At 35.0% G+C, this 15,976-nt stretch overlaps 1 protein-coding gene across 2 annotated transcripts in view; it reads right to left on the minus strand.

Moving 5' to 3' along the window:
• The window catches only part of LOC123551531 (uncharacterized), a 37,206-nt gene that overhangs the window by 7,544 nt on the left and 13,686 nt on the right, over positions 1 to 15,976 (minus strand). For both annotated transcript variants that reach the window (XM_045340533.2, XM_045340542.2), the window contains 6 exons: positions 15,572 to 15,742; positions 10,738 to 11,048; positions 9,945 to 10,141; positions 8,638 to 8,875; positions 7,626 to 7,751; positions 5,758 to 6,049 (listed from right to left, as the gene is read on the minus strand). In XM_045340533.2, the coding sequence (XP_045196468.2) occupies positions 5,758 to 6,049; positions 7,626 to 7,751; positions 8,638 to 8,875; positions 9,945 to 10,141; positions 10,738 to 11,048; positions 15,572 to 15,742 (1,335 nt within the window). The remainder of the gene's footprint in view (positions 1 to 5,757; positions 6,050 to 7,625; positions 7,752 to 8,637; positions 8,876 to 9,944; positions 10,142 to 10,737; positions 11,049 to 15,571; positions 15,743 to 15,976) is intronic.

A 15,976-nucleotide genomic window follows, 5' to 3' on the forward strand; every position in this document is an offset into this window, starting at 1 on the left:
TAATTGCAATGTTAACATTATTTTTTCTTTAATATTTTGGTCCAGAATCATTTCTCTGTTGTAATAGTACTTAAAGAAAAAAAAATCAAAATCATGTATTTCTGAAATTTATTTGTATGAATTTTTAAAATTGAAAATCAGGTTTTTATGAAAATATGTAGAGTCCGTAACCAGTTGTATTTTATAGATTTGTAAGATATTATGAGGGTCTTTATTGATTTTTTCTTATCAAATTTAACTGTTGACATTAAATTTTTATGCTATTTCCTTTATTGTTAACTACATTTTTGCTGTAGCACCACTAATATGGTTACGGACACTACAAAAACACTGTAGTGTCCGTAACCTGTCTTTCAATGGTGTAAATAAACATTTTTTAAAATTTTGTTTATAGCTATTCTTATGAAAGTAATAACTGATTTCACAAGTTAATTAATCAACTTTATTTTTCCTCAACTTGTTGATGTTGCAACCACATTGGAAAACCCTTATTGCGGCATCTTTATATACAGCATCATTCTCTGTTGCTGCAGCATGAAATTGAAAGATGTAATAGCAAACATTGAAGCGATGAGAGATAAAGGATCACTACTTTTTTCAATTTGGAAGGTTCACTGATGACAAATTTAATAAAGTCTATTAATAATTTCACTACAAAAGGTAAATTTTGTCTATTTAATAATGCTACTTGAAACTGTAGTGTCCGTAACCAGAGCTGAAAAAATTAAAACTTGCATTGTTTTACAGAAAATGAAAAATTATCATTTCAAAGTTTATTAATATTGAGAAAAAAACAAATATATGTATTTGTTGACAAATATTTTCAGATATAAAAATATAGATACAGTTCAAAAGTGCTAAAAATCATGTTTATCATCTAAACTGCACAGATTTATATGAAAAATGTAAAGATGTGATAATGATAATTAACAGTTATTCACTTACACAAATTTCTTCAAGAGCATCATTGTTAAGATAATTCAAGTTCATGTAGCTTACAATAAAGTTTCTTTTCAAAATGTTTCAGAGGGGCAGTGTTGTCTGGTTACGGACACTACATAAATTAAAACAATGTAAAAAACATCCAGTATTACTGAAATTTCTGTTTAAATTATTATACATCTTACAGTTCAAGTGAATACATCTTTACAAGTATTTATGATTAAAAGTAATATCTAAAAACTTGCAAATGAAAGCAAATTCTCTTCAAGAAGTACTAAGTACAAACCATGTGATGACAGGTACATGTATATTCATTTAGATGAGATTTTATATTTATGTGATGTGCATAAAGTGTTGCTGCTCTATGTATGTACGTCCGTCAGTGCGTTCAAAGTCTTGTGTGTCCAACTCCTCCCACACTATTAGCCTGATTTGATTCAAACTTTTCACAGCTGAACAAGCTCAAGAAGTGTATATTACAATTAAGCGACAATTTTTTCTGTGACTATTTTTACCCTTTGATAATTTCTGTTTAATCATAAGGAATATAGAGAAACATTTTTATGTGTCCAACTCCTCCAACACTAGTAGCCTGATTTGTTTCAGACTGTCACAGATGAACAAGCTTGATGTTCAGATGACCGTAAAGGGAGAAATTCTCTCTGTGACTGTTTTTACTTTAGTTATGGCCCTTTGATAATTTTTGCTATATGGAATATAGTATGATAGTGGAAAATCCTGTCAACGATTCCCGAACTTTTAGCCTGATTTGCTTCAAACTTTAACAGATGAACAAGCTTTATGTGCAGATGAAGGGAAGGAATCTTCTCTGAGTATATTTCTACTGGCGGCAGTTATGATCATTTTTGCTTTCTAGAGAATGGGCAATGGCATGTGTATGTGTGCACATCTGTGTCGTATGGTTATAGTATCTAGTTTTATATTGCAATTTAATTGCTTTATAATAAAGTAGAAGTATGTCTGATTTCATTGTGCATTTGTGATTCAGATATAGAGTTTTGATCTGATGAGGCACATGCAGTGCTGAAACTTAAAAGGCACAAAAATGCTGAATAGGTTAGAAGAGGTTAAATGGCAAGAAAGGCAGAAACTCAATCCAGGCCAATGTGAAAATTAAAAGAAAAATGAGAGAGAAAGAAAGAAGGATTGTAGAATGAGACAGCGACAAGAAGTAGAAAAGAGTAACTCAAAACTAGATTAGTTAAGAAAGCAGAACTAATATCAAAATCACATGATGAAGGAAAAAGAGTGGAAAGAAATTTATGTGTCCGCGCAAACAGGATCTGTCATAGGAGATAAGAGACAATGTTGTTGCATTTATAGATGAATCTACTATGACTGATAATAGGGCTACATTTTCAACACCAAGACATCTGAAAATTTGAAAAAAAAAGTTACAAAAAGATTATAGATATGTGTACTTTCGTTAGATAATTCATATTGTAGTGTCCATAACCATAAACTTAATTTCTTTTTTCTGGTTAGTGACATTCTTGAGTAAAAAAGTGTAAGTGTTAGTTGTGTGATATGAATACAAAGTATTGATAATAATGTATCACTTAGAGAACTTAATATTGCTTGTTAAGTTACAAGATTTCATGAAAACAGTTTTCAGATTTTGTTGTTCTGTTTTCTTTTTCATTGGTTTTAATTTGGCAAGTTATATATTTTTGTTTGAAGAATATCAAATTTAAATACACTTTCCATTCAGATATCATTTTAACATTATACCAAATAATTCATGAGTGGATTTAATGTTTTTAACATAATATAATGCAAAACCATTCTTGAGGCTTTTTTGTAGTGTCCGTAACCAATTACTGGTATCCATCAATATTTAGGATTTTTTGAAAATTATTCACTTTCCCTTTTAATCTAAGTCATTTTGTTTCAACAAAGACAGAATTTGTGTTGATTTTTCATTAAGTTTTCATCATTAAAACTGAAATTGAAGATGTCTGATGATTTGAAATATACATGTTTTTTAGCAACAAAGTAAATTCCAACAATATGTTTCTTTTTTCAGTATCTGTACCTTTCCCAGTCCTAATTTTGCCTTGCATTATGTATTTCCATGTGTTTGTCCTACAAAACAGTAAAAATAGTTCAAGTTTATCATAAATTTGAAGCTTTATTTTACAAAATGTACCACTTGTAGTGTCCGTAACCAGCAAAAATATGCATTTTATCAGCCTTTAAAAATTACATTTCCGACACAAGTACCAGCAAACCACTTAAGTTGCTTATACTTCAAGCACTCTACTATGTAGAAAAATACTTTTTTTGCCAAAATTAAGAACTTATTTTTTCACCTCCAAGTGCAACACTACTGTTCCCTATATTGTGTTTCACCCGTAGTCATAACATATTTTCAAGTGGATATTCTAGTCACTTAGCTTGCTAGTCATAACACATTTTCAAGTGGATGTTCTAGTCACTTAGCTTGCTAGTTATAACATATTTTCAAATGGATGGTTCTAGTCATAACATAAAAACTTTATACAAGTCAAAATAGAAGTCAACAGAAGTGTATGTTTGTATCATTTGTTTATTTAGTAATGATAATGCTGATACTTTCCTTTTAAACTAAAAAGTACGGACACGTTCTTCTTTGGTACGGACAAGTGGATTTGTGGGTCCAACTTGTCCCTGGACAAGTAGACTCTGAAAATATTTCAGGACCCCTAATGTAATGTTAGAACACAGAAGTGCGAGTTCTGTGGGTTATCACATTTTGACAATAGAATGTATATAGAAGTTACAGTCTGGAAAGGAGTCCAAGTCTTGCACTTGAAACATGGTCTTATAAAGGTAAACATTTGCGCTAAATTCTTGGAATATCCATCAGTTTACAAAACAAAGAGGGTCATTGACCCAAAAGCACTCACCTGTGTACAAGGCTTCAAGTGTGTTTGTATAAGTACAGAGTTAGGTTTCTTCTATGTTACCCTATATTATATACATGTCACACACATTTTTTGAACCTAGGGCAATAATCTGAACAATTACGGTAGAAATTACAAATCTGATATTACACACCAAATATTAAGGCTCTAGCTATTATTGATTCAGAGAAGAAGATTTTTCAAAGTTTCTTCTATATAAGCCTATAGTAAGTACATGTCAGACATAGGGACGTGGCCACTTTTACCTTAGGGCAATAATTTGGACTGTAACTTTGACATTTTAGCAAAGAGCCTAAATCTTATATGCAACATATTATCTAGTAATGGTGAATGTCTATGTCAAGTTAAACTAGAGCTATCACTAAAGGTGATGAATGTACCCCCCGCATGCACTGACACAGTACATTGCAATTTGACGCACACAAGATTGCATAATTATGTGGACTGTATGTATATAGACTGTATGTATACAGTATAGTAACAAAAAACAAAGTCCCATAACTATGCAGAATATTTATCTAAAAGAATGTAACATGCACCATGCACAACTAGGGTTGGTACTGATCACTTGTGTGAAGTTTCATTAAATTGTGTGCAAGGGTTTGGTAGATTAGGCACGCACAAGATTGCATATGCAGACTGTATGTACATAGTATGTTAACAAGAAACAAAGTCCCATAACTCTGCAATTTGTGTCGCTGAAAGAACCTAACATGCCCCATGCACAACTACTGTTGTTACTGATCACTTGTGTGAAGTTTCATTAAACTGTGTCAAGGGGATGAGGAGAGATGGTGCGCACAAGATTGTGTCTATGTATATAGTATAGTAACAAAAAAACAAAGTCCCATAACTCTGCAAATTTTTTTTCTAAAAGAAACTAACAAGCCCCATGCACAACTACTGTTGGTACTGATCACTTGTGTGAAGTTTCATTAAATTGTGTCAAGGGTAGGAGAGATGGTGCGCACAAGATTGTGTCTATGTATATAGTATAGTAACAAAAAAACAAAGTCCCATAACTCTGCAATTTTTTTTCTAAAAGAACCTAACATGCCCCATGCACAACTACTGTTGGTACTGATCACTTGTGTGAAGTTTCATTAAATTCTGTCAAGAGGATAAGGAGAGATGATGCGCACAAGATTGCGTCTACGGACAGACAGACAGACAACCTGAAACCAGTATACCCCCCCTCACAACTTTGTTGTCGGGGGGTACAATGAATATTCATCCAGTCAAACAGAAGTTACTGACATAAAATCTTTGACATGTAAGAGTGATCTTGACCATACAAGGCCAAAAACCTGGCCTGAAATCTTTGACCTCTAACAGAGACCTTAACCTTTTAATGTGGGATCTGGTTCTTGCATTCGACAAACTGTCCCATTATGGAGGTAATTTGTGTAGAATATTTTGAAATCTGACCAAGCATGAAAGTTTAAGGCCAAATATTATATGCACAAAAAAAAAACATCACATTAAATTTTCTTCCTGAAGTGTTACCTTGACCTTTAACACTTGGATCTGGGTCTTGTTAGTGACATATCATCTTGCTATAATAGAGTAAGTTGAAATCCAGACAAGCCATGCATGGATAAGATATTTAACTGCGGAGGCATAAAAACAGATTAAAAATTAAACATTAACTTTTGTAAACAGAAGACTTTTGTAAGAGTCCTTTTAAGTTGGGATAGCTGGAAAAAGTAATTTTTGGGTATAAATGAAACATTATTTGACAGCATGCTAGATAAAATCTAACAGGTGTGATATCTCATTGATGATATCTTGCTGAGTATCGCCCATTTACTCCTGGGGCAGATCTATCAGCAGCTTTTAAAATTAAAATGTTTGAAATTTAACCATAAAGTAATAAAGTATATCTGACCTGAACTTTGCTAGTGGTCTATGTTCATGCTTGTAATTAGTACGTCCATGAGGTTTAATTGGAGTGAAGCACCATTGTAGCTGCATGCCATTATGTAGTGCGGAGTTCTGTAGAATAGCGAAGGCAAATGTCCGTCTATCCTCATGCCAGGTACCAGCTTCAACAATGATGAGATCACCAATGGTGCGTGATGTATCATCCGGATCGTAACCATGGCGACGTAACTGAGCGATGTTTGACTCCCTGTTTGATCCTTTCTCTCCTTTCACAACAACATCAAGTACAGTCGGACCTTCAATATTTAATTTTAAAATTCTAATTTATAATTATAAATATTACATTTCTGCTGGTTTAAATACCAGTACAGATCTATAAATCATATTATCTTATAATCTTCCCAATTACTTAAACTACTAAAGTTTAACTAACTAAAAAGTACTGTTGCTAAATCATCAATAATTTCAGCCTCAATTTTACAATAAGATTTTTTCAATTATTCAATATTATATCATAAGTCAAAGTGATGTGAAGGATTTTTAAACTGGCAGAAGATTTTGTGTTAAAAAATGTCAACACGTTTGTTAACCCTTATCATATCCAGTCTGATCATGACCTGCACTGTTTACCATTCAGTCAGTACCTATTTGGTATGCACCCTTTTTTTAACAATTAATGGTACTATCCAAATTGAAAGATGGATAAGTTCATTATAGAAATTTAGCAGGTTAAGGGTTAATTTCATCAACAATATCCTGAAAAATATTTAACTTGTGCTGTATAGCAGATGGGCAACTTTTAGACCTTCAAAATGTATGTCCTGAATTTTGACTTTCAATACGCTTTATATGTCTTGAACTTTGTCTTAAAAATTGCTATGTCCTGAAATCTGACTATCGAAATGCATATGTCCTGAATTTTGACTTTTAATATGCATATAATCTGAACACTTTGTCTACCGAGTCTGCTATTATTCTTCTTGGTTGCATTCTTTGCTTCCAAAGTATCTTTCTACAGATTTTATTTTCAATATGCGTACTGATATGTTCAGAATTTTGACTTTAGATTTATGTATGTCCTGGACTATGTCTTTTAGATTGTTTATGTTTCAATGTTGCATATGTCCTGAATTTGACTACTAATTTGTATATATCCTGAATTTTGACTGGCAATATGTGTATGTCCTGAACCTTGTCTTTCAATATATGTTTGTCCTGAATTTTGACTTTCAACATGCTTATGTCCTGAACTTTGACATTCAAAAGGCGTATTTCCTGAAATTGGCTTTCAATACCCACAAAAAAGAGAAAGTGCATGAAAATTTTAACCAAGGTGTGGACGCTGACGTGTAGGATAGCTCTCCATATACTTTGTATAGTCAAGCTAAAATTGGTCATAATTTAAACAAAGTCAAAGTCAGGTAACTTGATCCGAGAGGTCATCTAATGATGCCGAAGACATTCTTAAGTTTGAAAGCATTTGGCCGAGTAGTTGTTGAGAAACGTACACACATGCAAATCCTTTTGGCACGGATGATGATGCAAATGGAAGGATGACTACAAAAACTCTATTTGAAAAATTTCAAATAGTTGAGCTGAGAATTAATATCCCTCTGTCTGGCAGAACTATGGGCAATGGTAACTATGAACTTCTGTTCACTAAATATTTATACGGATGTATTTTAGCTGGATTGTAAAGACAGCTTGAAGCTTATTTAAATCACATCAGAGTCCATTCTCCTTGGAAAAAGTCATAAAAATAGAAGTCCATTTCCTTGTGGCCTTGAACCTTGGTACAAACCTATGACATCAAGACCGAGTGGCAAACACCTTATCAACTAGACTATGGCCTCTAGTTACAAACCAGACTACCTGTTGTTTCTTTTGCTTCAATTTTTCTACAGTTCTGCATGATGTCCTCTGGGGAACTGGTTGTAATAATGTCCCAGGCTATATCATATACTTCATTTGTACAGTCACTCTTTGTAGATCCATGACCTAATAAACAGTAACGAAAGACAAAAATATTATGACATTTATTTATTGTAACATTTTATTGGTTGATTTATTTATTTTGTTGGGTTTAACGTCACACCAACACAATTATAGGTCATATGGCGACTTTCCAGCTTTGATGGTGGAGGAAGACCCCAGGGGCCCCTCCGTGCATTATTTCATCACGAGCGGGCACCTGGGTAGAACCACCGACCTTCCGTAAGCCAGCTGGATGGCTTCCTCACATGAAGAATACAACGCCCAGAGTGAGGCTCGAACCCACATCGATGGGGGGCAAGTGATTTGAAGTCAGCAACCTTAACCACTCGACCACAGAGGCCCTGTTATTGGTTGAACATGTATTTCTAAAGTACACTTAAAACCCTTGAATAACATAAACTTTTGAAATTCTTTAAAGCTTAAAGACATACACTGTTGCTATTCATATCCAGTCAATTAAATACCTTAAAACAGCAAACAAACAAAATTTGTTCACCCTACAACATAAAAGTAAAAGCATTTAACCCTTGCTAAGCTGGACACGACTTGAGTCCGCCTTTGCGACTAGTGTAGATCATGATCAGCCTGCACATCCACGCAGTCTGATCATGACCTGCACTGTTCGCCAGTCAGTCAGTATCTTTTTAGTTAGCACCCCTTTTAACAGTAAATGGTACTGACCAAATTGAAAGATGGACAAATTCTTCATAGAAATTTAGCAAGGTAAGGGTTAAAATGATATATATTTTGTTGGAATTATAATAAGTCATTCAGATAAAATTTTGTGCACTGACTCAACTGCAAAAATTATCCCCCAAGACTATTAGTGATTTCAAGGTATACAACAGGTTTCTGATGAAAGTTTGCTCTTATTTATTAACAAACTTACCAATTGCAATCAGGTAGTTCTCAATGTAGAACTCACAAGATGCACAATCATCAGAAGCTACATCAGTGCGCCTATAAATACACATCCCTGTCAGTCCACTATTGTGAATACAGTTGTCTAGTATAGAAATATTGTGGTCTGAGAATGCACTTGCAGACAGAACACTGTTGAGGTTTCGCAATCTCTCTGGAAGCGAGGCCTCTCTAAGGGAGGGTTTTACAACTGGTGGTGGCCCTTCCTAAAATGAATGTGTCTTAATTTTTTATTTGTAAAGTTGCATGTCTAAGTTCATGTGCTTTACTTCAAATCAATTAAGACTTACATTAATATGAATCAACTGAGCTATTTTCCATTTCTTGGTGAGTAGGATCTTCAAATAGTCAAGCTCAAAATCTAGACTAGATTTCACAAACTTCCATCGAACAGTCTCAAAGGTGGTGTTATTTACCAAAAATAATAAAGCATGTTGTGCTATAAAAAGCAATAATTGAGCCGCACCAGGAGAAAACCAACACAGTGCATTTGTGACCAGCATAGATCCAGACGCAGTCTGGTCAGGATCCATGCTGTTCACTAACTGTTTCTCTAATTGCAAGAGGGTTTGAAAGCCAACAGTATGTATCCTGACCAGACTGCGCGGATGCACAGGTTGGTCTGGATCCATGATGGTCGCAAATGCACTCTTTGGTTTTCTCATGGCGCTGCTCAATTTATTACATACCTACGATTTTTCATTCTGAAAAACAGCCTGTATTTCTCTAATAAATACAAAATCCTGTATTCAACTCCAATCAAATAATGGAAAAATATTCAACACTTGGACTACTTAATACAGTTGCAAAGTTCAATGCATAAAAACTATTACCGTTTCAAACAAATTTTCATCTTTTTCTAAATTACTGTCCATTTTGGTGGACATTACTATGGAAATATGAATATAAAACATAAAGCTGCCCCTTGGTCTGCAATACTGCTTTCTGTTCTTAACATTTGGGAGCATAGCGCCTTGTGGGACCCAGGCTTGGCCAAATCAACTTTAGCTAAATACAACATTGCAGAACAAGTTCCTTGTATAATAACCCTATTTAATTAGAACCCATTTTATATACCAATCCAAATCTGATTCGTCATCAAAATCAATTTCACATTTGTATAGAATCAAGTAAAACCTACACAATTTGCATCCAAACCATCACCTTAGCGCAAAAAATGAATACATCCTTCTTTAAGTCAATGGAGTTATCAACTTTTTGCACACAGTGATTTATCATGAAATGCAAAATAATTTCCTTCATTTATCTACCTACCCCATCCACCTGTCCGACACCTGCTACTATTGCCTCATTCTGAACATGATCATCTTCCTTAAGTTCTTCCTCCTTTGTTACAGGAATCAGAATCTCAGCTATCGGCTTCATCATCAGAGCCTCAAATGCCGCAATGTACGTGTTAGTCTTGCAAGTTTTCTTATTACTGTCACTGGCCCTTGCAATACATGTATCCTCTGAAAGACAAGAAGTACAACTGTTAGAAATCTCTGGCAGCGACGCGATCCAACTTTTGCAAGTTTTCACTTTCAGTATACTTTACCTACTCAGCAAATACCTCAAAAACAAGGGCATACATTTTATATCAACAAATTACAGACAATGTTTATCTATGACTGCGAAAAGTTTCATTAAATTCCACACTGTACAAAAAATGCTACAAGCAAAAACCTCATCCAAATTGAGATTTTCCCATAGACTCTCATCATGAAAACTTGTGTGGTCCAATTATTTCAGTTCGGTCTAGCTAATAATCAAAACACATCATTTTTCTATTTGTAAAATTTTCAAAGTACTTTCTGAAGTTCTGAAAAATAAGGACTTCCATCAAGATCTACATTTTAGAAAAACTATCAATCCAAACATGCAGAACTACCTTAAAAGTAATACTGCTTCTTTACTGTATTACTCAGTTCTGCTCCTTGGTAAAAAAAAGTTCAGTAACATAAATTACATAGTTAAGCCTTTTTGATTCTACTCTCTGTAAATTGTACATTTTTTATCGAAGTGTGTTTTCACTCCTACTATAAACTGAGTAGCTGAAGACATTTACCGAGTATAAATTCTCCATCGAACATTGGTTTCCCTCCCTCCTCTCGTGTCTCAATCTGAAAGATGTGACGAATACCACAATGAGAGGCCATCATTGCCTGCTCAATCTTGGATATAGGATTATCTGGCATCTTCGTTGGGCCCTTCAGATATGCTATCAACTTTCCAAGTCCTGTCTGTAGCCCACGTACAGCATCTAGATTGCTTTTGATTTCATTAACAATATCACCAACAGCCTGATTCATTGGTACTCCCATTCCCTCCTGGTACTGTCCTGGACCACTTTTCTTCAACAAGCGTTCTATGCAAGTTCTGTAAGACAATTCAGGCAGAACAAATAGACAATGGTCTTTAATAATAATAAATCTGCATACTACTCCATTACTTACAGGTAAACATGTGGTAGTCAGGATATACAAACCAAAATACTGGATCTAAAAGTTAAGTCGGACAAACATGTTGATAGGATGCAATGTTGTTTTGTTGGGTTTATCATTGCACCAACACAATTATAGGTCATACAGCAACTTTGCAGCCTAGGTGCCCCTCAATGCATTATTTCAACACTGGCAAGAACCTGGGTAAACCTTCCGTAAGCCAGCTGGATGGTTTCCTCACATGAAGAATTCAATGCCTCAAGTGAGTGAACCCACATCAGTGAGGGGCAATTTGAGGTCAGCGATAGAGATCCCCAGAATGCAATCGTGTCATGAATGAACACCGATACAGAAGACAACAAGAGCTGTCAGCGCGCTCAACTATTCGAAGAATTGATTGAATAACGGGGTCAAAATATTAACATAGATATTCAGACAAAAGAAACAAGAGGACCATGATGGTCCTGAATCGCTCACCTGTTCCCACATGACCCAGTTTTGAGTATGACGTACTTTTTTCTATTATTTGACATAGTGACCTAGTTTTTGAGCTCATGTGACCCAGTTTTGAATCTGATCTAGGTATCATCAAGATAAAAATTCTGACCAATTTACATGAAGATCCATTGAAAAATATGGCCTCAAGAGAGGTCACAAGGTTTTTCTATTATTTGACCTATTGACCTCGTTTTCAACAGTACGTGACCCTGTTTTTGAACTTGACCTAGATATCATCAAGGTGAACATTCTCACTAATTTTCATGAAGATCTCATGAAAAATATGGCCTCTAGAGAGGTCACAAGGTTTTTCTATTTTTATACCTACTGGCCTAGTTTTTGACCACATGTGACCCAGTTTCGAAACTGACCTAGATACCATCAAGGTGAACATTCAGACCAATTTTCATGAAGATCTATTGAAAAATATGGCCTCTAGAGAGGTCAAAAGATTTTTCTAATTTTAGACCTATTGACTAGTTTTTGACCGCAGTTCCCAGTTTCAAACTTGACTAATATCATCATGATGAACATTCAGACCAACTTTCATACAGATCCCATGAAAAGTATGGCCTCTGAGAGGTCACAAGTTTTTATTTATTTGACCTACTGACCTAGTTTTTGAAGGCACATGACTCAGTTTCAAACTTGACCTAGATATCTCATGATGAACATTCAGACCAACTTTCATACAGATCCCATGAAAAGTATGGCCTCTGGAGAGGTCACAAGTTTTTATTTTATTTGACCTACTGACCTAGTTTTTGAAGGCACATGACTCAGTTTCAAACTTGACCTAGATATCAGCAAGGTGAACATTCTGACCAATTTTCATGAAGATCCATTCAAGGGTATGGCCTCTAGAGAGGTCACAAGGTTTTTCTATTTTAAGACCTACTGACCTAGTTTTTGATATCAGCTGACCCAGTTTCAAATTTGACCTATATATCATCAAGATAAACAGTCAGACCAACTTTCATACACATCCCATGAAAAATATGGCCTCTAGAGAGGTTACAAGGTTTTTTCATTATTTGACCTACTGACCTACTTTTTGAAGGCACGTGACCCAGTTTCGAACTTGACCTAGATATCACCATGATGAACATTCTGACTAATTTTTATGAAGATCCATTCACAAGTATGGCCTCTAGAGAGGTCACAAGGTTTTTATATTTTTAGACCTACTGACCTAGTTTTTGACCGCACGTGACCCAGTTTCGAACTTGACCTAGATATCATCAAGATGAACATTCAGACCAACTTTCATACAGATCCCATGAAAAATATGGCCTCTAGAGAGGTCACAAGGTTTTTCTATTATCTGACCTACTGACCTAGATTTTGAAGGCACGTGACCCAGTTTCAAACTTGACCTAGATATCATCAAGATGAACATTCTGACCAATTTTCATGAAGATCTTGTGAAATATATGGTCTCTAGAGAGGTCACAAGGTTTTTCTATTTTTAGACCTACTGACCTAGTTTTTGACCGCACGTGACCCAGTTTCGAACTTGACCTAGATATCATCAAGATGAACATTCTGACAAATTTTCATAAAGACCCCATGAAAAATATGACCTCTAGAGTGGTCACAAGGTTTTTCTATTATTTGACCTACTGACCTACTTTTTGAAGGCACGTAACCCAGTTTCGAACTTGGCCTAGATATCATCAAGATGAACATTCTGACCAATTTTCATGAAGATCTTTTGAAATATATGGCCTCTAGAGAGGTCACAAGGTTTTTCTATTTTTAGACCTACTGACCTAGTTTTTGACCGCACGTGACCCAGTTTCGAACTTGACCTAGATATCATCAAGGTGAACATTCTGACAAATTTTCATAAAGACCCCATGAAAAATTTGACCTTTAGAGTGGTCACAAGGTTTTTCTATTATTTGACCTACTGACCTAGTTTTTGATGGTACGTAACCCAGTTTCGAACTTGACCTAGATATCATCAAGATGAACATTCTGACCAATTTTCATGAAGATCTTGTGTAATATATGGCCTCTAGAGAGGTCACAAGGTTTTTCTATTTTTAGACCTACTGACCTAGTTTTTGACCGCACGTGACCCAGTTTCGAACTTGACCTAGATATCATCAAGATGAACATTCTGACCAATTTTCATAAAGATCCCATGAAAAATGTGACCTCTAGAGTGGTCACAAGCAAAAGTTTACGCACGGACGCACGGACTGACGACGGACGCTGCGCGATCACAAAAGCTCACCTTGTCACTTTGTGACAGGTGAGCTAACAAACAGATTAGACAATGTTCCAGTATTTGTGGATTTAGATAAGTCTTGCACTAAATGGCAATGTGTGAACTAATTTCAAAGTCCAAAAAGGGCCATAATTCAGCCAAAATAGTTGTCAGAGTTATGTACTCTTGCCTACAGATGGAAATCATAATGATAAACAAGTGTTCAAAGTTTAAAAGCTATATGTCAAATAGTTTTGACAAAACATAGACTTGTATGAAAACAGAACAGATTTCCAAGTCCAAAAAGGGCTGTAATTCAGCCAAAATAGATGATAGAGTTATGTACTCTTTCCTACAGATATAGACTATTATACTGAATAAGTGATAAAAGTTTCAAAGCTTTATCTCAAACACTTTACACAAAATATGAACTGGTACGAAAAACTTAACCAAGATTTCTAAGTAGAAAGGGGCCATAACTCAGCCAAAATCCTTGATGGAGTTATGTACATTTGCCTATAACTGGTCATGGTGATAGTAAACAAGTGTTGAAAGTTTTAAAGCTTTATCTCAAAAGACTTTGTCAAAATATGAACTGGTACGAAAAACTTAACCAAGATTTCTAAGTGAAAAAGGGCAATAATTCAGCCAAAATTCTTGATAGAGTTATGTGCTCTTGCCTATAACTGGACATGGTGATGGTAAACAAGTGTTGAAAGTTTCAAAGCTTTATCTCAAAAGACTTTGTCAAAATATGAACTGGTACGAAAAACTTAACCAAGATTTCAAAGTTAAAAGGGGCCATAATTCAGCCAAAATCCTTGATGGAGTTATGTACTCTTGCCTATAACTAGACATGGTGATGCTAAACAAGTGTTGAAAGTTTCAAAGCTTTATCTCAAAAGACTTTGCCAAAATATGAACTGGTACGAAAAACTTAACCATGATTTCTAAGTCAAAAGGGGCCATAATTCAGCCAAAATCCTTGACAGAGTTATGTGCTCTTGCCTATAACTGGTCATGGTGATAGTAAACAAGTGTTGAAAGTTTCAAAGCTTTATCTCAAAAGACTTTGTCTAAATATGAACTGGTACGAAAAACTTAACCAAGATTTCTAAGTGAAAAAGGGCAATAATTCAGCCAAAATTCTTGATAGAGTTATGTGCTCTTGCCTATAACTGGACATGGTGATGCTAAACAAGTGTTGAAAGTTTCAAAGCTTTATCTCAAAAGACTTTGCCAAAATATGAACTGGTACGAAAAACTTAACCATGATTTCTAAGTCAAAAGGGGCCTAATTCAGCCAAAATCCTTGACAGAGTTATGTGCTCTTGCCTATAACTGGCCAAGGTGATGGTAAACAAGTGTTGAAAGTTTCGAAGCTTAATCTCAAAAGACTTTGTCAAAAAGTGGACTGGTACGAAAAACTTAACCGTGACGACGACGCCGTGGTGAGTAGGATAGCTCTACTTATTCTTCGAATAGTCGAGCTAAAAACATCAGCTTGTATTGGTAAACTAGTCCAAGTCATTTCTGTGTCATTCTAAGTTACTACTTACATATTTAATTACAGATTTAACAATTAAAGCAACATTTATTTACTTGCATGTATATGGTGATCAAATTAAAACATGCTAAATCTTGAGACTCTCTTTCAATACTACCCAGGGGCATTAATTAACCCCTATAAAATTTATCGTTATCATGATATTCTTCATTGTACTTATAAATTTCTGTGTATATACCTGACAGTCTCAACTCCTGGGTCCTTTAAGTCATTGATATCAGCCACGGTTTTTGTGGTCAGCACCTCGTGTGCTTTGTTATAGACTTCATGTTTCATATCTTTTTTGTTCATTCCAACAGTGCGTGTCAAGAAAATACCACTAATGCTCAGTCGACCAGTAAACAGCAACCTTTAACAAAAAAACTGAGTGAAAATTCTTATTATAAATAATAAATTCACCTAGGGCTGATTTCTATTTGTATATAAAAACAGATGGGAGGATTTTTTCAGTCCGACTCTAGGCATCATTCCAGTCACAGGCAGGCACCTGGGTAGAATTATCAAGCTTCCATAAGCAATCTAGATGACTTCATCATTATAAGAGAATTCAATACCCCACTGCAGTTTCAAAGCTGTGAGGGGC

Source organism: Mercenaria mercenaria, chromosome 15, assembly GCF_021730395.1.
Source record: "Mercenaria mercenaria strain notata chromosome 15, MADL_Memer_1, whole genome shotgun sequence".
NCBI lineage: Eukaryota > Metazoa > Mollusca > Bivalvia > Venerida > Veneridae > Mercenaria > Mercenaria mercenaria.